The sequence below is a fragment of the Aulonocara sp. 'chitande type north' Nkhata Bay genome, linkage group LG6 (genome assembly GCF_057382095.1).
Source record: "Aulonocara sp. 'chitande type north' Nkhata Bay isolate Kocher_YH1m ecotype deep benthic linkage group LG6, A_spYH_male_GT1.1, whole genome shotgun sequence".
In the NCBI taxonomy this organism is placed as follows: Eukaryota; Metazoa; Chordata; class Actinopteri; order Cichliformes; family Cichlidae; genus Aulonocara; species Aulonocara sp. 'chitande type north' Nkhata Bay.
In genome coordinates, this window is record NC_141349.1 from 44,876,885 (window position 1) to 44,903,795 (window position 26,911).

The 26,911-nt window shown below is 47.2% G+C and overlaps 2 protein-coding genes across 6 annotated transcripts in view; one reads left to right on the forward strand and one right to left on the reverse strand.

The window, feature by feature from the left end:
• The window catches only part of aars2 (alanyl-tRNA synthetase 2, mitochondrial (putative)), a 19,247-nt gene extending 6,183 nt beyond the window's left edge, over positions 1-13,064 (reverse strand). Inside the window, exons 1-13 of one of the 2 annotated variants that reach the window (XR_015129987.1) lie at positions 12,040-13,064; positions 11,542-11,730; positions 11,315-11,460; positions 11,054-11,245; positions 2,173-2,317; positions 1,960-2,096; positions 1,775-1,883; positions 1,639-1,677; positions 1,409-1,523; positions 1,107-1,234; positions 825-963; positions 581-750; positions 389-502 (exon numbers count right to left, since the gene is read on the reverse strand). Coding sequence is in view for 1 of the 2 variants with exons in the window: in XM_086297266.1 (XP_086153392.1) it covers positions 389-502; positions 581-750; positions 825-963; positions 1,107-1,234; positions 1,409-1,523; positions 1,639-1,677; positions 1,775-1,883; positions 1,960-2,096; positions 2,173-2,317; positions 11,054-11,245; positions 11,315-11,460; positions 11,542-11,730; positions 12,040-12,468 (2,052 nt within the window). In the remaining variant the exon portion in view is untranslated. The remainder of the gene's footprint in view (positions 1-388; positions 503-580; positions 751-824; positions 964-1,106; positions 1,235-1,408; positions 1,524-1,638; positions 1,678-1,774; positions 1,884-1,959; positions 2,097-2,172; positions 2,318-11,053; positions 11,246-11,314; positions 11,461-11,541; positions 11,731-12,039) is intronic. The other variant, XM_086297266.1, reaches the window with a different exon arrangement.
• alg13 (ALG13 UDP-N-acetylglucosaminyltransferase subunit) overlaps positions 12,058-26,911 on the forward strand; it is a 26,294-nt gene continuing 11,440 nt past the window's right edge. For 2 of the 4 annotated variants that reach the window (XM_086297267.1, XM_086297268.1), the window contains exons 1-12: positions 12,664-13,002; positions 13,639-13,722; positions 13,797-13,847; positions 13,923-13,969; positions 22,680-22,752; positions 22,825-22,906; positions 23,016-23,181; positions 23,338-23,401; positions 23,983-24,100; positions 24,235-24,299; positions 26,613-26,713; positions 26,788-26,873. In XM_086297267.1, coding sequence (XP_086153393.1) covers positions 12,883-13,002; positions 13,639-13,722; positions 13,797-13,847; positions 13,923-13,969; positions 22,680-22,752; positions 22,825-22,906; positions 23,016-23,181; positions 23,338-23,401; positions 23,983-24,100; positions 24,235-24,299; positions 26,613-26,713; positions 26,788-26,873 — 1,057 coding nt within the window. In that variant the 5' untranslated portion in view covers positions 12,664-12,882. Of the gene's footprint in view, positions 12,496-12,662; positions 13,003-13,638; positions 13,723-13,796; positions 13,848-13,922; positions 13,970-22,679; positions 22,753-22,824; positions 22,907-23,015; positions 23,182-23,337; positions 23,402-23,982; positions 24,101-24,234; positions 24,300-26,612; positions 26,714-26,787; positions 26,874-26,911 lie in introns of those variants that run through there. The other 2 variants (XM_086297270.1, XM_086297269.1) reach the window with 2 other exon arrangements.

Below are 26,911 nucleotides of genomic sequence, written 5' to 3' on the forward strand. Positions count from 1 at the left end.
CAAACTGTGGACGCTGACACAGAGGTCACAGATGCTTTAAAGCCAACACGTGGCGGCTCAACAAATTTAACGAAGCGAGCCCGAGATTCTCCGTTCAGATGACCGTAGCGTCTCCATCGCTGTTGAGTAGTCGAGGTTTTTTGCTGCCGAACTTTTCGTGCTGCTGGTTTTTGCATTGTTGTTTCACCTTCAGACCGAACTAACTGAGCTTCAGAGCGACAGCGGCCTGAGAGCAATCGAAGCTGCAATCAAGCACTTTGATGCCACAGCTCCGATTTCATGCTGCTCGTGTTCGGTCCGTGTGTGGGAGCGCTGGGCTGTGCACACACCGTTACTCTGGCCCTTAGTGAACTGCCCCTTTAAATGTCAATTGAACCCAGCTGTTTACCTGATCCAGGTGCAGCTGGAGCTGGTCGCCGGTCTTCAGGTTGTCGGCCACGGTGACCCGATGGACCACGTAGCCCCCCGCCCGGACCACCGCCTCCACAGGAAAGAGCACGTCCTGAGAGACAGGAAAGAGGTGGAGTCATAGGGACACAAAAATGTTTCTCACGATGCACTGAGGGAGGCGCCTGCTGACCTGCAGCTCATACAGGGTGAAGTAGCCCTGGTCATGTGACTGGCCCCCCTGCTCGGCGTAGAAGCAGGTACGGTCCAGTATGACGCTGCAGCGCTGACCCTCGGAGACCTCCGACACCAAAGCCTGCCCGTCGTAGAGTGCGAGAACTGTCGCACGGCACGGTGGGAACACTGGGAGGAAGTATGTGGACATCATTAGCTGACCACCGAGGCTCAGGTGTGTTACCTGTGCAGGTGGAACATACCGTATCGACCCTCGGCCAGGCGGTAGTCATATTTGAGACTGTCGTCGGTGTGAGGAACGCCAAGACGCTGCAGCTCCGTCAGACTGAGGACGTCCAGTGTCACCTGGGCACGGTCACCTGCCTGCAGCTCTAAAGCCACCTGAGACACACAGACAGGTGTGTGGATCTCATTCCAGTAGGCAATGAAAACCTTTGTCTTTTCAGAATAAAAGCAGCCTTCTCTGTCCTTCACAGTAAAAGCCCTCACTGTTTCCAGATTAAGACGAGTGAATTAAGCCCCACCTTCTGGTTCTCGGCAATCAGGCGGTCCAGCTCCTGGCGGTCTACATGGACCCCCCTTTCCTCCAGGATCAGGTCCACCAGGTCCAGAGGGAAGCCCAGGTCCCGGTGGAGAGACCAAGCCACTGAGGCTGCCGGAAGAAAGGAAATAATTAACCAGGTATGAACACCTGAGCCCAACAGGTGGGCTCGGCTCAGGCCATCGTCAACCTCAGACTGTTAATTAAAGGCTTCATTAACATCCTGATTAACTCAGGTGTGTTCACGAGGTGTGTTCACGTGTCAGAGTCTGGACCTGGACTGACCGGGGAAGACTCCATGTTTGTAGTCCTTCCTGCTAAGCGTGCGCTCGATCAGCCTGCTGCCCTGCTGCAGAGACGACAGGAAGTGAGCCTCGTTCTCGTTGATGATGTCCACAATCTGGAAGACAAACACCATCTGATGACAATTTCCTGCTATATCACGTGACCCAACTTTCATGATCTGACTCTGAAAGTCAGGAGCGATGAGGTCAGAGGTCATAATACAAACTCACCCGGTCTGTCTCCTGGTGCAGCTCTGGATAAATGTTACCCTGGCAACAGAAACCAGGTAATCGATAAAACAGCCTTCAATTTACTGTAAAATGCAAAATAATGTCAGTTCAGAGGCATTATGGGATGGCGTTTTACCAGCAGGTCGGCGACGGTGGGAACTAGGCTGGCGAGCGTTCCCTGGGGAGCACGAAGGACCTCGACACAGAACCGAACCGCCCGCCGTAAAATCCTCCTCAGCACCAACCTGACACCCACACACAGGTAAACATAAGATGCCTGCTTCTGGCGTCACGCTGACAGCTGATTGGTAGGTGACTCACTCGGCTCCTGACATGCCCGGGTAAACTCCGTCAGCGATGCACACCGATAATGTCCGGACGTGGTCAGCTACGACTCTGTAGGCCAGATCCACCTGACCAACATCCATCCTGCCCCTATACGGCTCCACCCCCGACCTCTGAGGACATGGTACACGTGTCACCATGACAACCTGTGCAGGACACCTGTGTGTGCTCTTGTGTGTGCCGGCATACCTGGTGGATGGCGTGCAGCAGCGGTGTGAACAGATCTGTGTCATAGTTGGAGGTTTTGCCCTGCAGGACGCTCACCAGTCTCTCCAGACCCATCCCAGTATCCACGCTGACCTGGGGTAGCAGCCGCAGACTGTGGTCCACCTCCCTGAGACGGGATGGGACCAAGATTCAAGACAAAGGAAGTGCTCTACGCATGGACTCTAAAGTAACTACGCATGGACTCTAAAGTAACTACGCATGGACTCTAAAGTAACTACGCATGGACTAAAGTAACTACGCATGGACTAAAGTAACTACACATGGACTAACGTAACTACACATGGACTCTAAAGTAACTACACATGGACTCTAAAGTAACTACACATGGACTAAAGTAACTACACATGGACTCTAAAGTAACTACACATGGACTAAAGTAACTACACATGGACTCTAAAGTAACTACACATGGACTCTAAAGTAACTACACATGGACTAAAGTAACTACGCATGGACTCTAAAGTAACTACGCATGGACTCTAAAGTAACTACACATGGACTCTAAAGTAACTACGCATGGACTCTAAAGTAACTACACATGGACTCTAAAGTAACTACACATGGACTAAAGTAACTACACATGGACTCTAAAGTAACTACACATGGACTCTAAAGTAACTACACATGGACTAAAGTAACTACGCATGGACGCTAAAGTAACTACGCATGGACTCTAAAGTAACTACACATGGACTCTAAAGTAACTACGCATGGACTAAACTAACTACGCATGGACTCTAAAGTAACTACGCATGGACTAAAGTAACTACGCATGGACTAAAGTAACTACGCATGGACTCTAAAGTAACTACACATGGACTAAAGTAACTACGCATGGACTAAAGTAACTACGCATGGACTCTAAAGTAACTACGCATGGACTAAAGTAACTACACATGGACTCTAAAGTAACTACGCATGGACTCTAAAGTAACTACGCATGGACTAAAGTAACTACGCATGGACTCTAAAGTAACTACGCATGGACTCTAAAGTAACTACACATGGACTAAAGCAGACCTTTCCAAAGTGTGGGGCCCGCCCAGTGCTTTAAAGTTTGCCATACACACACAGTATGGTAATATTACGTTGAAGCACAGTACGTGGGAGGGGGAGATACAGGAGAGGTGGAGGAAGATCTCAGCCTGGTTTTCTCTGTGGTGGGGTTGGGTGGACTGTCCCAGGCTCTGTGGGGCCGGGGGGCGCTGCTGCACTGGGCCCCGGTCTGGATGGGCCTGGGCCCCCTTTCCCTGGCGGGTCGCGGAGTATGGGGGTGCCTACTGGGGTCAGCGGGGGAGCTGGCCCCAGGGAGGGGTCACTTGCCCCTCCCTTCCTTCCCTGCCCATCTCCAGCTGCCTCCCTCTTCCCGCTCCACCACAACCACCCACACATGCAGGGCCTTGGAGTAGGGGTATGTCACCAGGGTGCAGAGGAGGCCACCCCCCCTCTGTCCCCTTCTGGCTGCCTCTGCCTCAATTTTATCCCACAACTTAGACATTCACATTACTCACACTCTCATTACACATACATATAGGATCTTGGGGGTGGGCACGAGTCCAAAGTACCATCAGGGTGTACACCCCACCCCTGGCGTCGTTGCCGACCTCTCAATGTTAAATACACGTAGACATTGAGGGCTAGCAGGAGGGACCATGCGCTTACCTGCTGCTCTCTGGCAGGTAGCTCCATGCCCTCCTGGGTTTTAAATGCACCTTAGAACACACATGCATCAACACTACAATGAGCGGGTGGAGGGAGGTTTGGAGTCTTCTCTCACCCCCATTCTCTGCGGCCTGCTGGAGCGGGGGGCTAGGAGGAGGAGTTGGCCGTCCGACTGCGGTCTGGAGTGTGGGGCCTCCCTGCTGCTGCGGAGTTGGGGCGGTCTGCCTCCCCCCACTGCAGGGAAAAGGGAAACACCACCTGGGTCTGGGTGCAGTTCCCCCCCCCCCCAGGGGCAAGGGTACCTAGACCCGGTTTGTAGAGTACGCTTGGGGAGTGTGATCGTGTGTACAGCGTCTCTTTATGTCTGTCTCCACGTTGGTTGAGTGTGGAGTAAGTGCATATGAGAGCATGAGGGTGGGAATGGATGTTTGTGTCTGTGTGTGCCTGTATGTCTGTGTCTATATGTCAGGTTGGGTGTCAGGCGCCACCTCTCTGGGGACATCTCAGGCCCTCCAAGGTTTGGAGGCCTATCTCCACCCACCACCACTTCCCCTGCCAGTGGCGGACTCCCTCAGGTGTCGGTGCGTTGGTGGTTCTTTGTGTCCGGGGATGGGCGTCCAGGTACACACCGGCTCACTCCTTGGCGGCCGCTTATCGGGGCCTGGAGCCTGGGGCTCGCTCGGGCCACTTCGGAGGTGGGGTGCCCTCGGCCTCTCGGCCTGGGGCTCGGTCACTCAGGCGCAGCTGGCTGCCGGCGTCACTGCAACTCCCCCTGGCTTCTGCTCCGCGGCTGCTGAGTGAGCCCTCATCTGGGACTCTCCTCAGCTCTTTCTGGGACAGTGGCGCGGCTGCCCCTCTGTTGGTCTTCCTTGGTCTCTTGTGTTCTGGGGGCTTCTGGATGTCTGAAGTTTTGATCTCCTCCATACCTGCTTCATGCCCTGGAGGACGGGGCTGTGGCCCCCCCACACTCCCTAGCAGATCGTTACATGGAGAAACCTTTGGAATGCAAGCATGCTGATCCACACAGGTGTGCACACAGGTGTACACACGGGTATTCACAGACGCGGACTACAGCTTTCTTGGCTGCTGCCTCAAAGCACATTGTGCGCTGTCTATCTTGCGTGCTGCACAATATCGTTTATTATTTAGTATCTACTGATATCTACTGCTAGCTAGTTTATTGTGATGGTGCTTTTTTTTATTATGTTACTCTTTGTTGTTTGCTTTCTCTTCTGTTTTTTTTCTCCATACAGGTGACCCAGGTGTTTTTTTTCTTTTTTTTGTTTTTTCTTTCTTCCCCCCCTTCTCACCGTCTCTTCTCCCCTCTGGTTTTCTCTCTCTCCCTCTCTTTCATTCTTTCTCCCTGTCCTATCCCCCAGTCATGTCTGTCCCGTTTGTAGCAACTGAAAATAAAATAAATTCATAATTATAATAAAGGTAAATCAAATGGACCAATATGGCAAGGCCATGATGATCCACTTGGTAAAATAAATCCGCTTGGCATCTTTCTTGGCCTTAAGACAACAATTCTGATGCTAAAGATCCAAACAGGACACAAAAAAGAGAGAGAGAAAAAAAAAAGGAAGCACAGTACGTATCACTCCGCGAGGCTCCTCGGTAGCCGTAATGCTCCGACAATCCATCAAGCCTCCGTAGCTTAGCAAAGTTGTACTAAAACATTTTTTGACAGATTGCTGAGCGCCGTGCAGCACATAAAAGCGGTTCGCGGCCATCAAGCACAACCAGAATTCATACATAAGGCGCGCTGTCAACTTTTGAGAAAATGAAAGGATTTCAGGCCATGCATGGCGTTAGCGTGGTTAGCTCGTTAGCGTGGTTAGCTTGTTAGCACGTTGACGCCGTCCAGCCCCACGCACGGGGCGATGTGCAGTAACTCGTTAACGGAGATTTGCCGTGTCCAGCTTGTCGCTGCCTGCAGGCGAAGCGATGGGGGAGGAGGGGGAGCTGTGTTCAGTGAAGGAGAGGCGAGGCCGAGTAACGTTGCGTAGAGACAAAAGTGGACGAAAGAGAGGCAAACCTATGGCTCCACAACTATAATTATAACGTAACATAGACTATATTGATATAAACGATATTGTCACATTTTATATCTCGTATAAAAATATATCGATATTTTTAAAGAACCTCGATATATCGCCCAGCCCCAACTACACATCACCTTGTTTTACTTACACATATTACACAGGTAATGTTCCATTCAAACAAAATCGCGGGTCTTCCTCTGCATCACATAGGTATCACTTTCTAGTTTTAACATATTGTAACGATGGTTAAATGTTATTTTACAGTGACAGGTTGGTTATCTCTGCACGCTGTTGTTGTTTCTTTAAGATACATACTTGGTTGTGCTGCAGGAAAAAGGGAGTTAATGTGTGCAGGAAAGGGAGGGGGTCTTCGTTGTTGTGTGACTGTACGCGGCTGAAGTGAGGTGTTATATGAGGGCACTCTCCCCTGAGTTAACGGCCCGTTTGCCTGTGTTACGGAATAAATGGACAAACTGAGATCAAAACGTCTGGTTCTTGAGAACGTTAAAGTGTAACGATCCCATCTTTCCCAAAGTCTCTCTCCTTTCTCCCTCTGCAGCTGCAGTGAGAAGGTAATCTATTCCATATGATGGATTACGTTAATAATGTCTATGACCAGCTTCCGTGTGGGGGGGCTTGTCTGCAACCAACATTTAGTAATCGCCTTTTTGCATGCAACCATAATTATTTTCAGGAGTTTTCCCAAGGTACATGGTACTAAAGGAGAAGTCCAGTGTTACTTCAAGCACATCCACCAGTATTTATCTCTTCCCAAAAGGTCTTCAGTTTAGGGCATGACCAGAAGACATGGAAGCAACCTGCAGCGACCTCCCCGCACTCCCTCGAAGCGCCTGAACCACTTATTTTGGATTTCTGCTTTGGTGTGATGAAGAATCTACTTAAATTCTGCCATCCAAAATCTCGCCATGTTAAAGAATTTATGCCTCGAGGTGCTTTATATAATCAATGACTGACATATGTTGTTGAGCTCTTTTTCATAGATATGAAACTTCTGTACACTTTGCCTATAGTACCTCTTATAAGGTTCTCACCATAAGCATCCACAAATATTTGGATCACCCCACTAGCATCTGCGTCAAGCATTCTAATTTCCTTCCGGAAGAAGCTCCGAACCTGTAGGTAACGATAAAAATCTTCCCTGCCGATCTCGTAAATCTGACACGTCCTCAAAATTGATCAGCTCCCCATGCTTCACTATCTTACAGATCGCAGTGATTCCATGCCTGGACCACTCCCTGAATTTATGTTCTAACAATGCTGGAAGGAAGCGTGGGAGATACGCTGGCCATCCCAGCAACCCTATTTCCCTATTAACTCATTCACTGCCATTGACGTCTATAGCCGTCAATTGCAGTGAATGAGTCAATGGGTTTAACTCATTCACTGCCAATGGCTGGCAGTGAATGAGTTAACACAAAGAATTGTAATCACATCTGCACATTTTTTCAGGGAAAAACTTACACATAAATTTTGCATCTGATATGCCTGTCGCAAACTCTCAAGAGACCCCAGAACAGACTGTATTGGGAAATCCATCAAAGAAAGCTCAATGTGCTTCCATTTTGCCTCAAACTTAGAGTTACACCAGCACAGAGGTCTGATCTGGGCTGCCAGATAGTAATCCTCAAAGCACGGTAGAGCCATGCCCCCCCGCTCACCAGGCAGCTGCATTGTTGCATATCTCACTCTCGGCCTTTTATTTCCCCATATGAATCTTGAGCAATGCATATCCCACTCCCTAAATTGTTTTGCTGGAACCTCCAGTGGAAGTGCTGCAAACAAATATAGCAGCTTTGGGAGGATATTTATCTTTATCGCTAACTCTGCTGCCCAGATCGAGGTGGAGCAGACCCCACCTCTCCAGATCTTCATATATCTTCTTGTTCGCCCGATTATAATTAACTTCATATAACAATGCAAGGTCTTTTGTCAGCAGGATCCCCAAATACTCCATTTGAGATTGATGCCATCCGAATCTATATCTTGCTACCAATTGTCTTGAGGGGTTAAAAAAAGAACGTCAAGATGTGAGTTTTTTGAATGTTTAGTCTATAACCAGACAGTCTGCCATATTCTTCCAGTATTTCCATAGCAGAGGAATTCCCTCTTCCAGGTTTCCTAGTGTTACCAGCACGCCATCCCCGTTGTAACCCCCTCGAGTGTCTTCCCTGATGCATTGAGCCAACGGCTCAATGAAAAGGTTAAAGAGCAGCGGGCTCAACGGGCAGCCCTGCCTGCAGCCACGTTGTAGTGTTATCCGATTTGAAAGGCTTCCATTAACTTTGATCCTCGCTGTTGGAGACATATAAATCATTCTTATACACTGAATAAACCCGTCACATAGCCCAAATCTCTTCAACACATGAAACAGAAACTCCCACCTGACCGTATCGTATGCCTTTTCCGCATCAAGCCCAATGAGAACTGTTCCAGTTTTCCCTTTAAGTATCTGGTCAATAATATGAATGGCCCTTCTGATATTATCGTGTGTTTGTCTGTTACCAATGACGCCTGTTTGATCCTCCAGCATGGGCATCAATGTACTCAACCTCCTAGCCAAAATCAGGGCAAATAGTTTGTAGTCTATATTTAACACGATAAGAGGTCTCTAACATCTGGGATCAGTTTTATCCTTCCCTGCTTTTGGTATGACAGAGATATACACCTCCCACCACGATGGTGGGAGCGCCCCCCCACTCAGAGTGTAATTAAAAGAGGCCTTTAGTAGTGGGATTAAGGGTTCCCTCATCTGCCTATACCACTCTGGTGGGAATCCATCACATCCTGGGCTTTAAAAGTCTTGAGTTTTGAGATCCCAATGTTGAGCTCTTCTGCTGATATTTCTCTGACGAGTTTTTCATTCTGCTGCTTACCTATAAATGGCAGATCTAAGCTGGATAAGAAATTCTGAATCTTATGGTAAATGGTAAATGGCCTGTATTTATATAGCCCAAAGCGCTTTACACATCCAGTCACACACACATTCACACACTGGTGATGGCAGCTACATTGTAGCGCATTGACAGAGGCGAGGCTGCCGGACACTGGCGCCACCGGGCCCTCTGACCACCACCAGTAGGCAACGGGTGAAGTGTCTCGCCCAAGGACACAACGACCGAGACTGCCGGAGCCGGGGCTCAAACCGGCAACCTTCCGATTACAAGGCGAACTCCCAACTCTTGAGCCACGATCCGCTTTACCCGGTTGTGTGTATAGCTCAGCGTAATATTCTTCAAATGCGCTCTGAATTTCTTCGAGTTTATTAGTTATCTTATTTGTTTTTAGATTTCGAACTTTATGAATGTTGTTGCCTCCTGAGTCTCCATGATAATAGCCTAGCAGCTTTGGGTCCTGCCTCATACCACCGTTGTCTATTATATTTTAATTTTCTTTCAATTTCTTCACTTAAAATTTTGTGGATCTCCTGTTTAACCGGCCTCATCTGCTCCAACACACGGGGGCACCTTGTAACGGTGTGCAGTTGCTCCAATTTTTGCTCTCACCTTCTTTAGGACTGCACATTTTGCAATAATTTTACCCCTAAGGCATGCTTTAGCTGCTGGTCATGATGTCGGTTTGGATATGTGGTGAGAGGGAAACATGAAGGTGATACAAATCATACATATATACCAACAAGACAGTGTACATCACCGTCACAACAGCGTTTGTTTTAGTTCAAAGGCTTTATGGTTTTTCCTGTAACACCTGGTGGTGTAGTCGGTGATTTTTTGTCAGTTCAGCCTTTTATATTATGTTTAACCCGAGTGACCACCCGGTCAGCTGGTGGGTAAGAGCACTTATGCAAATATGTGATGTCTTGATGAGTCGAGCAGATATTTGAAGTTTACACAGAAACATTCTCACATGAAAATATCTTAAAAGTTTATTTTGTGACCCAGAAAGAGTAACATTTCAAACTCCGCCCCTCTGTGTCCCTCCGCCACTGCTTCCTTTGAGTTTTGGACCAAATGCATTCTGGGATATTGCATTTCGTCATTTCGAGCTGATTGGAGACCAAAACAGCCAATCAGATTTTTTTGCATCCAAGTCTGTGATTGGCTGGTTTTGTGGCACAGATATAACGGTGTAGAGAAAGAGTCGAGCGCACACGGGCAGAAATGTTGAGAGCACGAGCGACACAATGCGAGCGAGCGCAAATGCAAAAACTGAGTGAGAGGGGCTGCTGTTGTGTGTGTGTGTGTGTGTGTGTGTGTGTGTGTGTGTGTGTGTGTGTGTGTGTGTGTGTGTGTGTGTGGATAATAGCAAACACTGAAATACAGTTTTTGCACGCAGCAATGAATTTTGTTCACTCAAATTCAGCTTTTCTTCGCTCAAAATAAATTTCTCCTCAAAATGAAACACTTGCACCTGCAAACTTTTTTTACGTGCGCTCAGAATAGTGGCACAAAAATGACGCCATATTTCTGGGGCTAGCTTTAAACCCAATCCTCATAGTAATCCCGAATGATCAGATAAATCTCTGTCCTATTAAACAATCCTTCACTCTGTGGAGATCTTTACTAAAAGTAAAACAATAATCAATCCTCGAGTACATATCACGTCTCGCTGAATAAAATGTAATGCGTTCATTTTTGTGTAAATATCTCCAAATATCTATAAGCCCCAACTCAGCATTGTTTATACTTGTTTCTCTAATTTAGTTCCCCTCCGGTCTCGGCTAGTTGTATCCCATTTTGGATGGAGAATTGAAATCTCCTGCACATATACATGTTCCAACACTTTCTGCGGCAATAAGCCTGAATATCTCCTTAAAGAACCCTGTACTACTACCAGGGGGTGCATATATATTACACAGCGTGACGTCTTGCTGTTCCATTTTCCCTTTCACCAACACAAATCTTCCCTCTTTATGTTCTCCAGTAAACTCAAAAGCTTGTTTGGTATCAGAATGGCCACTCCTCTTTTTTTCCCAGTTCTATGTGAGGCATAATAAATATTTTTGATCCCCGTTCTCTTCCACTCCTCATGTTCTTCGTTTGATATTTGATATTTTGATTTTTAAACTTTGAAACTATCTTATGACTAAGGTAGTCTCATGTGGACTAAAGTGGTCTCAGGCAGATTAAAAGGTCTAGGTGAGTCATGTACAGTACCTGTTGTACTGCATGAAGACCAGGTTCCAGATCTCCACCACCTCTGGGCTGTCAGCGTTGACGAGCGCCGCCGCCTCTCGCCCACCGACGTGGTCGTAGTGGATCTCGGTGCAGGGACCACAGGGCCCCGTGTCCCCCATCTCCCAAAAGTTGTCCTTGAGTCCGAATGGCAGCAGACGGTGGGTGGGGACCCTGAAGGGACAGCAAGGGTCAGCTGACCTGTAGCAGTGCGGCCCCAGCTGCAGACAGATGTGCACCTACCCGATCTCCAGCCAGATGTTCCGTGTATCCTCATCCGCTGGCAACCCTGCTGCTGCATCACCGCCAAAATAAGAGACATACAGCCTGTCAGCAGGTATCCCGTAATGCTCTGTGAGGAGGCTCCATGCCATCTGACACGCTTCCTCCTGAGTGCACACAGAGCAGAGTGAGCCTCTTTTAAACAGGAAGTAAACTCCCACCTTAAAGAAAACAGGAAGGGGACCCACCTTGAAATAGTCTCCAAACGACCAGTTTCCCAGCATCTCAAAGAAGGTGTGGTGGTAGCCGTCCCGGCCCACGTCATCCAGGTCGTTGTGTTTGCCGCCGGCTCGGACGCATTTTTGGCTGTTGACCACGCGGCGGTACGACGCCATGTTGCTACGAGGGTCCGCTGTGCCCAGGAAGATGGGCTTGAACTGTGAGCGCCACACAAAGATGGAGAGAAGGCTCTGATTGGTTAAATCACAAGGTTTTTTTAAAAAAAAGTGCTTCTCACACGCGCGCACACACAATAAAACATACACACAGAAGGACATATACGCAGACCACTTCCTCCCCCGCCATCTGTGTTTACCTGCACAGGTGTGACAACTGTTGTTAATCTGGACTAAAATATTCAATAAAACGAAACATCAATAAAGTCTAATCGATCCGCAGTCAGCCTCTGACAGGCTCTTATTTTGAAATCTCCCGGTACCCCCGGACCGGGTCGGGTCTGTACTGACCTGGTTCATGCCGGCGTTGACGAACAGCAGGCTCGGGTCTCCTCTGGGCCGGACCGGGGAGGACGGGACCGGCTGGTGTCCGTGTTTGTCCCGGAAAAACTCCACGAAGGCGCTCCGGACCCGGGCGGCGGGCAGCGGCGGCGGTGAGCCGCTGAAGGAGCGCTCTGAGGCGGCGGAGAGGAAGCCCGGCGTCCCGCTGAGCGGCCGGAGCCTCCGCAGGAGCAGCATCATCATCCAGATCACAGCGAGCCGAGCCGAACCAGTACCGCAAGGACTGCAAGCTGCCAAGACACGCATGCGCACAGCCAGCCGTTTCTTCTTCTCGTGAGGGTGTAAAACCGTCAGAGCTGCGCCGCCACCTGCTGGTGTCACGGTGGAACCGCAGCGTGACGTCATACACAGCTGAGCGCAGGTTCTCCTGCAGAACATCAGCTGATCACGGAACCAGAGAGAAAGGTGACGTCACGGGTCCCCGTCGGAGAGTAACTAAGAACTTGTACTGCAGATTGAGAGTAGAGCTGTCTTTAAAGTCACGCAGCAGCGCGTTTCTGCTGTTTCATTGTTTACGCCTCTTGTCCTCGGCCTGGAAGCTGCTGTCCCCGCGTGAATCTCACTGACACGTCGCTCCGTGTTATAAACACAAGTAAAACATCAGCAACCAGTCACATAATAACACAAACATGACGTTAAACAAAAAGCAGCGCTGGTATTTCCGAGCCCGGGCCGGTCCGCGAAGGCCTCAGCAGCACCGCGAGGCTCCGCGCGCCCATCAGACCTGATTAATCCCACCTGAGCTCGCGGGCTCGCGTTCAGTCCGTGTGCAGGTGACGGAGTGGCGGCGCGATGCAGAAAGGCCTGAAGAAGTACTTCGTGAACATGGACGAGTACCTGTGCAGCCTCGGCCTGTACCGGAAGATGGTGGCACGCGATGCGTCCAGCCTGTTCCGGGCCGTGTCCGAGCAGGTGAGCTGGGTGGCGGGAGGGAGGCGTACCGAGTACAGTTACGGTGTGAGGGAACTTTGTTTAAACTCTGGGTCAAACTGGGCGAGGTCAAAGGTCACAGACGTCAGTGCACACAGTTTCATTCCGCCGCACAAAGCAGGTCTGCGGAGAGTGTGGGCCGAACCAGAACCAGGAGGCAGCGAGCTCATGAGGAGGGACAGCAACACTAACACGTGTCAGTGACCTGTGGACTCCTCAGAGGTTTCACCTGTCCTCAGATGTCTGTGTGAAGCTCCTCCCATCAGCTTCGCTTGTTACTCTGAGTAATCCATTACCTGTGACTCTTACCTCAATGGGAGTGTAGTGGATTACTTTTCTCCTGCAGGAAGAGATTGTCACTCTTGTGTTTTGTTAGAGGTGCAACTTCCTGTTTCCTTCCCGCTGAGGCGTTTGGCAGGTTCCCCAGGAGCGACACACCTGAGCTCACCTGAGCTTTGCTGCTCAGCAGTCTGAGGTTGTCCCTAACTCGTCCCCCTGACTGTTAGTGACGGCTGTTTGTCATCTCGGAGTGGTTTCTGGGTGTGTGCGTCAGCGTGATGGCGACCCGCGAGGCTAACCTCAGAAAAACTGTTCTCGTGTGTGTGTGTGTGTGTGTAGTTGTATTTCTCTCAGAATTACCATCAGAAGATCCGTCAGGACTGCGCTAACTTCATGAGAGCCAATAGATGCAACTTTGAGCCGGTGAGTTCAGAGTATTCTGAGTATGAGAGAAATACTCAGTTACTTCATTGTGCTGTGTTTTCTGTCCTCTGCAGTTTGTTGAAGGCTCGTTTGAGAAATACCTGGAACGTCTGGAGGATCCAAAGGTGAATATCTCTGACCTTTGACCTTCAGTCAGCTGTTCACCTGCAGGCAGTGTGTTAACCTGTGTGTGTTTTCAGGAGACGGTGGGTCAGGTGGAGATCAAGGCTCTGTCTCAGCTGTACAGGTGAGTGATGCAGGTATGCTGTGTTTTCTTCGATGACCTCAAAGCAGTCACGGCGTGTTTCGAAACCAGCTGACCTGAGGGGTGTGGCTACCAAACCAGAATTTTCCTTTTGTTTCTTTTTTTGTTTTATACCATCCTAAATCACAATACAATTTTATTTATATAACGCCAAATCACAACAAGCAAGCACTTTGGCGACAGTGGGAAGGAAAAACTCCCTTTTAACAGGAAGAAACCTCCGGCAGAACCGGGCTCAGGGAGGGGCGGGGCCATCTGCTGTGATTGGTTGGGGTGAGAGAAGGAAGACAGGATAAAGACATGCTATGGAAGAGAGACAGAGGTTAATAACAGATATGATTCAATGCAGAGAGGTCTGTTAACACATAGTGAGTGAAGAAGAAACACCCAGTGCATCATGGGAATCCCCGGCAGGCTACACCTGTTGCAGCATAACTAAGGGAGGAGTTTGAAGCCTGATCTTGAAAGTAGAGATAGTGTCTGTCTCCTGAATCCAAACTGGAAGCTGGTTCCACAGAAGAGGGGCCTGAGAACTGAAGGCTCTGCCTCCCATTCTACTTTTAAGATAAGATAACCTTAATTTCCCACGTGTGGGACTAATATGTTTTGTTACAGCAGAAAGTGGACAGTGCAAAGTTATATAGCAAAAATTAGAGAACACTGGAATAGAATAAGATACTGTACACAACTGTACAGAATAAAATAGAATAAAATATACAATAGGATAAAAATAGAATACAAATGCTATATACAACTGAGTAAAAATACAGCAGGTACAGCCTGCTCTGCCCTTTCCTGTAGAGGGTGTCTGAGTTATGAGTCCAGTCCAGTCTGTTGTTCAGATGAACACCAAGGTACCTGTAGCTGTCCACAGCCTCGATGTCCATACCTTGGATGTTCAGTGGTTGCAGTGGAGAATGCTTGTGCCTGTGGAAGTCTACCACCAGTTCCTTGGTTTTACTGGTGTTGATCTGGAGGTAGTTCAGCTGGCACCAGTCCACAAAGTCTTGAGTCAGTCCTCTGTACTCCTTGTCGTCCCCATCAGTGATGAGGCCGACTATTGCAGAGTCATCAGAGAACTTCTGCAGGAAGCACTGGGTGGAATTGTGGGAGAAGTCTGCAGTGTAGATGGTGAAGAGGAACGGAGCCAGAACCGTTCCCTGTGGGGCCCCCGTACTGCAGACGACCCTGCCCGACACACAGCCCTGAGTCCTCACATACTGTGGTCGGTCGGTGAGGTAGTCCAGGATCCAGGTAGTGAGGTGATGGTCCACTCCAGAGTTCACCAGCTTGTCCTTTAGAACCGAGGGAAGAATGGTGTTGAAGGCACTGGAGAAATCAAAGAACATGATTCTCACAGTGCTTCCAGCGGTCTCCAGGTGAGCGAGGGAACGATGTAGGAGGTGAATGACGGCATCATCCGCTCCAATGCCAGGCTGGTAGGCAAACTGAAGTGGGTCCAGTGATGAGCTTATTAGGCGCCGAAGCTGAGCCAGGACCAGCCGCTCCAGGGTCTTCATCAGGTGGGATGTCAGAGCCACTGGCCTGTAGCTGTTGAGGTCCTTGGGGCGTGAAGTCTTTGGCACTGGTACAACACAGGAGGTTTTCCAGAGCTGTGGGACTCTTCCCAACCTCAGGCTCAGGTTGAAGAGGTGCTCCATCACCCCACACAGTTGGTCTGCGCAGGACCTGACGACCCTCGAGCTGATGCCATCTGGGGCCGCTGCCTTCTTGGCTTTAATCCTCCTCAGTTCCCTCCTAACCTGGGTGGTTGAGAGAGACAGGCTGGAGCCTTGTGTTGACTGTGTGTTGGATGCTGCAGTTGGGGGTGGGGGGGAGTGAGCAGGGTGAGTAGAGGAGGTGTGAAGGGTCTGAGGTGTCAGAGGTGGAGCAGCAGCAGTGGGGGTGGGTGAGTCTGCAGCCGATGTTGCAGACTGTCTCATGGCTGAGTCAAATCTGTTGAAGAAATGATTCAGTTCATTTGCCCATCTCACATCCCTCCCAGGCAGAGAGTTCTGCTGTTTGTGGCCCGAGATGGTTCTGAGGCCTCTCCAGACTTCACCAACGTTGTTTTGTTGAAGCTGGTTCTCCATCTTCTGCCTGTAGCTCTCCTTCCCATTCCTTATCAGTCCCCTCAGCTCTCTCTGCACCCTTTTCAACTCCTCTTTGTCCCTGGATTTGAAGGCCCTCCTCTTCTGCTTAAGGACGGCTTTCATTTCTGCGGTAATCCACAGTTTGTTGTTGGAGAAACTCCGCACAGTCCTGTTGGGTGCGGCGTTATCCACACAGAAGTTAATATAGTCAGTAATGCAGGTCACAAGGCTGTCGATGTCCTCTCCGTGGTCGTCACAGGTCACCTCCCACACAGTAGATGTTAAAACAGTCCTTAAGAGCCTCCTCGCTCTCCTCCGTCCATCTCTGGACTGTGGTGGTGGCTCCCTGCGCACTAAGGACTCATACACAGGGACAAGGAGCACCAGGTTGTGATTAGGGGTGGGTTTTGATAATCGATTCATCGATTAAAATCGACGAGCTGATTCTGATGTTTCGGCGGGTCCGCGCTTTGTGTTTACGTCCTTTTTGCGCTGATTCTAGAGCTGTTAGTTTTATCTCTCAGTATATTTCAAGAACAGTTTCCCGTTTAAAAATCTGTTTTCTTCATTATTCGCTTGCTTGTTACGCACAAGGCTGCCGTTGTTCACAGCCTGTCGGCCGCTGTTTTTTTCCCTTTTACCTACTTCCGAAGAGAAAACCTCATTTCTGCCGTTCAACAGGTTACTGAACAAATTTAAACTTTCTAAAATTATGCAAAATGCAAAACGCTGTGTCTCTAATAAAACCGCTGTAACTCAGAGGTGATGTTCATATGTTGATTAATGGTTTTCTTTCGTTTTTGATCTACTGCAGAATATTTTTTATAAAATCCCAGGCCAGGAAAATCTCCTTCATGTTTTTCTGTTTTATCTTCAGCTACTTTGACACAAAGGCCTCTGCTGTGATGCTCACACCTTTGATAAAGTCTTGCGAGTGTCAGCTTCCTTTATATAGATACAAAAATATGTTAATGTACAGATCTGAATTATAATATTTCTGACTGTCTGAGGCAAAATTTCCCAGATTCGAATCGAATCGATTCGATTCGGGACCTTGTAAATCGGAATCAAATCGATTCTAGAAATCAGTGACGATACCCAGCCCTAGTTGTGATCAGAAACCTTTAAATACTCTAGGAACAACAAGTAGACCTGCAGTGTGAGAGCGAAGCGCTCTAATAGGGTGATATGGTACTACAAGTGTAAGAGCCAAAGTCAATGTTTATGTTTTTCCTTTTTGTTTTGGTGGCACAGGTGTATAGTTTTACCTGCGTCTCAGGTGATGGTATGTGGGTGTGGTCACAGTCTATTTACCTGATGTCGGTGTTCGCAGCAGGTGTGTTGGGTGAGTGGTTTGTGGGCAAACTTTTCTGTTGACCGTCATTTTTTGGCACACCAGTTAATCCATGCGCTAGTTGTAAATTGATTGAAAGCGCAAATGTTTGTTTTTGTTTTGTTCTTAAAATAAATGCGCAAAGTACAAGTACGACTCATTATGGATTATTGGAGGCGCGTCACAGGGACACAACCAACTCAGCCGGCCGCGGCTTTATTTACGGATGAAAGTTGCAACAACAAGGTTATTAAGATAAGATGGGGCCTGATTATTTAAGACCTTGTATGTGAGGAGCAGGATTTTGAATTCTGGATTTAACAGGAAGCCAAAACAGGAGAAATCTGCTCCAAATGACTCCAAGGTTCCTCACAGTGTTACTGGAGGCCAAGGTAATGCCATCCAGAGGAAGAATCTGCTTAGAGACCATATTTCTAAGATTTTCAGGGCCGAGTACAATAACCTCAGTTTTATCTGAATGAAGAAGCAGAAAGTTAGCGGCCATCCAGGTCTTTATGTCTTTAAGACATTCCTGCAGTTTAACTCATTGGTGTGTGTTATCTGGCTTCATGGACAGATAGAGCTGGGTGTCATCAGCATAGCAGTGTAAATGTATGCTATGTCTTCTAATGATGCTGCCTAAGGGAAGCATGTATAATGTAAACAGAATTGGTCCTAGCACTGAACCCTGTGGAACTCCATAATTAACCTCAGTGTGTGAAGAGGACTCTCCATTTACATGCACAAACTGGAGTCTATTAGATAGATATGATACAAACCACTGCAGCGCAGTACCTGTAATACCTACAGCCTGGTTGGAGATTGGCCTGTAGTTAGCAAAGAGCTGTGTGAACAGATGACTTTTACTCAGAAAGATCAATTGGAGAAAAAGAGTCTAAATGAACATCAATGGTACTAAGAGTAGCTGTAGATAATATTACATCTGTGGGATGATTATGGTAGTTGCTCAATAGCTATTCAGGTTGCAGGTTCATCATCTCTCAGATTATTTACCGTTGTGTTATCATCATCATCATCATCTCCTACGTCGTTGATCGGAGCAGACGACACTCACAGGGATCATTCTGTGTAGGGCTGCTCAATTAATCGAATTTTAATCACGATTACGATCTGGGCTTTCAACGATCATTAAAAATGACTGAGCCGATTATTAGCCCCTCCCTCATTTATCCGCGACACCTCAAAGGCCGGTCCGTGAAAATATTGTCGGGCATAAACCGGTCCGTGGCGCAAAAATGGTTGGAGACCGCTAATTAAGAGGAAGCTCGGAAAGCTAAGCAGAAGTTATTTGGAGAGTGACTGCTGTTGGTTGAAAAGAGAGGTAAAAAAACTTCAGTGGTGTTGCACACTATTTTATATTATTTTTTAAAGTCATTGTTAACCCTTTAAAGCCGGTCAGAGCAGCACGCTCCGTTTTGTGTAACTATTTTTAAATCCCTGTAGAACCGGAACCGTGTAAGCTAGCGCAATAATTTGTTTTGCATATGAAACCGGAGGAGTTGTACTTGCATCTTATGCCATCAGCTTGTCCTCGGTCACGGTTTCCTTCCACATAAAGCTTTGCAAAAATTGCATTAAAAGCGCTTGCAGGAACAAAAACATAATATTACAGAAACAGGCTTTGCCGATCTGATCAGCTGTTCGTAACACTTCCCACAGTGAAACAGACGTCAGCGCGAACTATCACATGTCCGCCATTTCCTCCCCGAAACCGGAAGTGACGTCATTTTCGCGGAAATTGTAGTTTTTTTTAATGGTAGGCCTTAAAAGCCTACACTGGTCATGTTTGACTTTTCTGAATAGTTTCTGGGATGCTTAGAACTCAGATTGCACTGCTGGAAATAGTTTATTTTGATGCACCTGCTGTTTTCTTTGCAAATTTGCATCATAGGATTGTTTTTTGTTTTTCCTGCAGTATATAAAAATTGCTGTATCTCCAAAATAAAACTATGAAGACACTCAAAATAAATTTCCTGTTGTTGTAAACTATTTTTGCAACTTTATTGTATTTAAAGTTTTGAGGGATAAACCTCTTAAATTTCTCCAAGTAGAAATATATATGTAAAAAAAACAAAAACGATTTTCAATTTTTTTTGTAGTTTATTGCACTTTTTTGCAATTAATGTAGTTACTATGGACTTAATGCATACATATTATTAAAATATGGGCTATAACAGTTGTATAGCAACTTGAAATGCTCCCACAAATGGCACTACAGACTGTAAAAATATAATATAAGCTCTGGCGGACTTGGTTCTATAGTAGGTCTTAAAGGGTTAAATAAATATCGTCAAATAATCGAGATCTCAATTTCAGTGAAAATAATCGTGATTATCATTTTTGCCATAATCGAGCAGCCCTAATTCTGTGTAGTAGAAGAGTCACATGACCTGTGAAACGCCTGTTTTTACTGAAGCAGAGTTCATATTCAGCGTGGGGATCCCGTTATCTCTGACTCGAGTGCTAAGATTTGTTGATGGAGCTAAAGCAGAGAAACGGCTAACACGTATTGAACTTTGTCCGTAGCCACACCCCTTAGGTGATTCACTCCGAGGGGTGGAGCTTCACACTGTAAAGAGGTTTAGATTGGTTTAAACTGTTTTGCGCTTCATGATGTTTAAATTAAAGCATTTGAAACACACTTGACCATCTCTGCTTCTCAGTGAGGAGGTGCAGGTGAAAAGTGAACATGTTATAGACGTGTGAGGAAAAACCTGCTTAAACAGGACTGGGGATTGGCACTAAGGGGCCACTGTAGGGGGCGCTGTGCAGGGCAAACACATTTACTGCTGGCAGTAATAGGAACATATCCAGGGTTGCAGATAAGTGGTCCGCAGGTGTGCATTTGTTGTCAAAATAAAAAACACGCACCAGATAAGAAGTTGCAACGCGCGTCCATAAGATTCTCTGGAGGAGGACAGACATTTGTTTAGAACTAGGTGTCGAAGAAGCAAGCCGCTTTGGTGTTCCTCCACCTCCAAAGAAATGTCAGGAGTCCGAACCGCAAAAGAAGCGCGTATTCTCGGAAGGGTGGTTGCAGGAGGTGAGCTGGCTTCAAACCAATGGTGAACACACAGAAAGGAGGTGGAGGAAAAATAAAAATGCAATCAACCATCAAATACTTTGCGAGCAACTTAAAATGTACAATAATACACTAAGGAACTCAAGAAATTCATACTTTGCCAAAATAATCAGTAATAACAAAAATAATCCCAAGGTCCTCTTTTCCACCATAGATCATTTATTTAACCCTGATTTTAACAGCTCCCAAAGAACCCCCACAGACTCGCTCTGTGAGCAGTTTGCAGACCACTTCAGGGGAAACGTCAGCGCCATCAGATCTGATATTTTATCTAATCGCGATATGATTGTAAACACATCTGATGGCTCGATTGTACACTGGACAGCTTTGTCCTGGTTAATGCTGAGAACCTTCAGAAAGTTTTCTCCACAGTGAGACCCACCACATGTCTTTTAGATCCAATTCCTTCTTCACTCTTTAAAACACTTTATGGATTTTTTGAGGCTGAGCTTTTATACATGATGAATTGCTCTCTTCAGTTGGGTGTCTTCCCTGCTGCCTTTAAAACGGCGGTGGTGAGGCCCCTTCTGAAGAAGAGCAATTTGGATTGTAATGATTTTAATAACTACAGACCTGTATCCAACTTACCATTTTTAAGTAAAGTCTTAGAAAAACTTGTTTTTACTCAGATTAATGACTTTCTGAATGATAGACAGATCCTGGAGATATTCCAGTCTGGATTTAGGGTGAACCACAGCACAGAGACGGCTCTCCTAAAGGTTTTAAATGATCTTAGATGTAACTGGGACGCCCAACAGCTCTCAGTCCTGGTGCTACTGGATCTAAGCGCAGCCTTTGATACAGTAGACCACGCTGTTCTTTTAAAACTGGATTTTATCATCTAAAAAATATAGCCAGAGTCGCCCTATTCTCTCTCGGGCCAACACGGAGATGCTGATGCATGCTTTTATTACCAGTCGCATTGATTACTGTAATGCCCTGCTCTCTGGTCTTCCTAAGAAGAATATTTCACCTTTACAACTTTTGCAAAACTCTGCAGCTCGTGTGCTGATGGAGACCAGAGGGCGGGCCCACATTACACCGGTTTTAGAATCGCTGCACTGGCTCCCCGTGTGTTTCAGGATCGATTTTAAAGTTCTTTTATTGGTTTTTAAATGTCTTAATGGTCTTGGGCCTTCTTATCTCTCAGATCTGCTTTTACTATACGAACCCTCGCGGACCCTGAGGTCCTCTGGTGCTGGCCTTTTGATTGTCCCTAAAGTCAGGACACATACTCACGGAGAGGCAGCTTTTCAGTGGTATGGTCCTCGTCTGTGGAACAGCCTGCCGGAGGAGCTCAGGGCCGCAGAGAACGTACATGTTTTTAAGAACAGGCTCAAGACCCACCTTTTTAATTTAGCTTTCACCTAACATTTATTTATTTTATGCTTATTTATTCTATCCTGTTATTCTATTTATATTGTTAATTTAGGTTTTACCTAATATTTATTGATTTTATTCTTATTTGTTTTTTATCTTCTTACTCTATTTATATTTATACTGTATCCCATTCTTATTTATTTTATCTTTTTATTCTGCATATACTCTTATTAGGTCATATCTCCAGTGTTTCCTCAGAGGGGGCTCTCTGCACCGGGGCTGCTGGGGCTCTGTGGGTCCTCTCAGCCTGGCTGGGGGGCTCCTTTGCCTCCCTCCTGCCGTGTGCCCGGCCTGGAAGCTGCGGTCTGTGACCGGCTCCCTGTGATAGTGTTTCCTCACCTGGCTCATGTGTGCCCAGCCCAATTTTACTTTTTGTGTGTGTGTGTGTGTGTGTGTGTGTATCCATGATCGTTCATGTTAATGAGAGTGTGGGGAGTGAGTGGTAGGGTGGGCTGCTTTTAACCATGTAAAGCACTTTGTGCTACATTTTTGTATGAAAAGTGCTTTATAAATAAAGACTGATGTGTTGCAGAATGTGCTGTGAAAATCCTGCTCAAGCGGACAAAGACACTGCCTTTTGTATGGACGCAAACGCGCGTTGCAACTTCTTATCTGGTGCGCGTCTTTTATTTTGACAGCAAATGTGCACCTGCGGACCACTCATGTGCACCCGTGAATATGTCAGTATCAGTTTGAGTCTGTGGCGTGATGACATCATAAATGAGGCGTCCCTTATCGCTCTGGTTCAGTACGACTCTGAGTCACATGACTCCATGTGTGCAGGCGCTGCTTCCTGATCTACCGTTACCCGGGGAAACCAGCCACCATCATCTCGGAGGACGACTTTGTGGACAAGGTAAGGTCACGTGACCCTGAGGTCTGTGAGGTAATTGGCTGGTGCTGACTGTCAGTCTTTTGTGTTGCCGAGGTGACGCTGTGCTGCTCCATCAATGGTCACTATGACATTGTTTACCCAAGGAGTTACCCCGCCTCTGCCGCCCTCTGTCAGTGTGAGTGCTGCTATCTGATTGGCCGAACACAGAAAGTCTATAGTTCCTCTGCACTCAGTGTGTGTGTGTGTGTGTGTGTGTGTGTGTGTGTGTGTGTGTGTGTGTGTAGCTCTTCTGTATGAGCTGCTTTACACTCAGGTATTTGGCTTTGAGGAGGCGGAGCTCTGCCAGGCCATGGAGGCCTTCAGGGTCGGAGGTCGTCGCTATAGAAACAGTCCATCCATGTGCAGTGATGTTGACCTTGGATATGACACACCTGAGGACCGCGGGCACAGGTAAACACATACACACCTGAGGACGTTGCGGCAGAGCAGCTCTGACCTGGAATCATGGTAACCAGGGCAACGGTGACAGACGAAATCAGAAACTGATGAAGCAGCCATCGTCATGGAAACATCAGAACTGAGGGCCCATTTGTTTGTGCTCTGCAGTGAGGAGGCGGAGCCAGGCGGACCCATCGAGGAGAAACCACGAGCTGTGACGGACGACTCAAAGGTAGGAATGCTGATAGATGCCGATTCGATCGCCCGAGCATTCGTGGATAACAACACTAACAGCAACAAAAGTACCAAAAACTTAAAGAAAAATGAAACTTAAAAAACAACCACAGTGCCGAATCCTCCAGAACGTTCAGAGGAGCCACCAGGGTCTTTAGAAACACGCTCTACTTCCTGCTTCACGCCTGAGGCTCTGCATTGACGACCTCTGCTCTGCAGCTTTTAATGTCTAGTTTCAGCCTGAGTTTGTTCAGAGTCGTAGGACGCCATCAGCAGGACCTGGAACACGTGAACTCGTCATTGGTGAAGTAAGAAAGGTAAAAATGCAAAGAGCCAAATGATGCCAGAAGAATCCGTGACGTGCAAGTCAGTGGCATCCAATCATAACTGTTGAATTTCACTCATTAAACTGGAGCTCCGCCTTCTTGGATGATCTGTTGGTACGGTAACCTCACAGCAGCCATATTATTGGTCAGGTGAAGCTAGCAGTCAGCAAACATGGAAGTTTATGGGACTGACTCACTGCTGCCTCTGCTGGACATCAGGAACTGCAGCTGATGTAATGTTTTTGTTGTTCAGCCTCCTGCAGAAGCTCCGCCTCCCTCCAGACTGTCTCTGCCCTACAAGGTCATGAAGTCTCTGGACGGGGACGTTTACAGAAACCTGGAGTTCGATGTGTGGCAGGACACCTGCAAAGGTAACGCAGGTTTAACTAATCCAGACCAGCGTCAGGATAAAGTAATGCTGGTGAACTGAAGCTGGACACTGTACAACTGACAGCTGTGTAATCTGATTACTTCCTGTGACGGTCTAATCTGATCACTGTGACAGAGATGCAGAAGACGGACTACATGGTGTTTGCAGGGAGGCAGTACTTCCTGGGAGACAAGTGTCAGGTAAGAAGACTGTATTACTGAAAACTTTATAACGCGGATGTGAACAAGGTTCAGACACAGAGGTCAGAGTTCATTCACACCAAACCGCCTCAGGCTCTGACCTCACAGCCGGCAGGTTATCTAGATGCTACAGGATACAAAGGGAGAGTGCCCAGTGATGCTTAATAAGGCTGGCACTGTTTATGACATGGTGAATTATTATTATTTTTATTCTGATTTATATCGATGTGCAGAGACGGACGTCCTCGTCAAAGCTCTGTCAACATTTTACATGACAAGAAAAAAAGGAACCGCTCTCTGACCTTTGACCTCACCTGCAATAAAATAATCCACCAGTGCATCTAGGCTCACTCTCCTTTACAAACTCTTGACACTTCCTGTATTCCTTTCAAATTAAAAGCTGTCAGCATTTCACTACACAGGAGAACTTCACTTCTAAAAGAGGCTTTTATGCTGAAACATTTGGAGGAAGTAGTTTTGGAGAATGTAATTATCAAGCACGTAAACATCAAGGGGACTCTGGGTTTCGTGACCTGGGGTCCGTTCTTCGTACCTCGCTTACTACATCCAAGATCAAATGACACATCCAAGACCAAACCATCGCGCTAACCGTGAGCTCGCTAATCCGGTTCTCCGAACACACCTGTTGTTGACGATTAGTACAGCTGGATGAAGTAATGTGAGATCACTGGGTGTCGTAAAAGGGGCTACGCATCGATAGTAGAAACATTGATCGGCAACCCGCTGATTGGTCGGCAAAAATGTCCAAGGAGCGCGCTCGGTATTTTTCGGCAGCAGAGCAAGAACTCTTGAGTGAGGGATTTCAGGAGTTTCAGAGTTTAATTAAAACGCAAGAGAACACTGCAAAGGCTGCAAAAGCAAGGAGAGAGGGCTGGCAGGAAGTTGCTGACAAATTAAACTCGTAAGTAATTTAATAATAACAATAATAATAATAATAATAATAATGGAGTGGGTTGATATAGCGCTTTCCAAGGCACCCAAAGCGCTTTACAATGCCACTATTCATTCACTCTCACATTCACACACTGGTGGAGGCAGCTACAGGTGTAGCCACAGCTGCCCTGGGACAGACTGACAGAAGCCAGGCTGCCATATCGCGCCATCGGCCCCTCTGGCCAACACCAGTAGGCGGTAGGGTAAATTTATTATATTACATTATATCCTCTTTCACATTAGAGCCACAACAGGACCCACTAGAACATGGGAACAGGTAAAAGTGAAATATAAGAATATTCTACAGAATGGTAATATTTATCACTTATATTGCTTTTCGTCTCTTGGAAAGAGACCCTGAAATAATCTGTTTGTTTATAACAGCAACCAAGAAAAGGGCAGAGCAAAAAAAGACAGGTGGTGGTCCTGCACCCCCTCGTCAACAAGTTGGTTAAGTAAATAATACCCTCACGGGAATATCGATATCTCTCTATGAGCACACTGTCGCGCTGAGCTAAAGGATCCTGTCTGTCCCGCAATATACGCTGAATTCTGGAAACTCTCCTTATCAATCTCGTACCTTCCTCAATGGGCTGCTCGCGTATACGGACAGGACATGGCTGCGACAGGCTTCCCAAATCCACCTTCGCTTTTATAGCCGTGGTCTCTCATCTTGATTACATGAAGTAATTTACAATTACTACTGTGAAATATGACTTACATCTGTAATAATCACATACATGTAATAGAATGTTAATAGTACATTTCCCTTTTTTAGGAAATGACCTGTATGTATCTGTGTGAAATCAATAAATGGATCAGGTGCTGCATTGTCTTTAGTTACATTGATGTTATTTATTTATGGTGAAACAGTGGTGGAATATCGCTGTTGCTTTCGTATAAATGAAGCGGACATACCTGCGTGGCCGCGATCTAATCCTGTTTACATAAAGTAAACCTGCTCCCCAGCAGGTTTACGCTTACGGCTCTGTTGCTATGACAGCAAGTCCCGGATGAGCTTCGGGGAACCGAACGATCCAGGATCACGCGAAATCGTCAACAATCTAATCCAGCTAACCTACTTAGCGAGGTACGAAGAACGGGCCCCTGAGGCGTCTCGGTATGCGTGTTGTGAGTTTTTGGTGAGGTCACTACAGCGAGGGGTCAGAGGTCAAACTTTAATCAGCTGTTCAGACACGGAAAGCACTGAAAAACAGTTACTGTCTGTGGTTACTGGCTGTAACTCTTATGAATGAAGCTCCAAAAACATTTGTGGTACTATAAGATAGGTGGCATTTTATTTTTGGCTCCACCCCCTAGCCACCATGTTTGTGACATCAGGAATGAAACTTGTTTCAGGTGCGTCTGGAGCCGAAGGGCAAGTACTACAACGCCTTCATCCAGGAAGTGGGAACGCACTCATCCGCCGTCACGGTGTTCATCGAGGAACTGGGCGAGAAGTAACACACACACACACGGCAGGATCACGTCCATCAGTGCCGCTGTGACATCACTCACGTGTCTTTCCTCACAGACACCTGGTCCCTCTGACGGACCTCAAACCCGTGAATCCGGTTCCCGCCTGGAATGTGGCTGCGCCCTCCAGAAAAGGAGACCTCGGTGCTTCTTTTTTTTTTTTTTTTCCCATCCACTCCCTG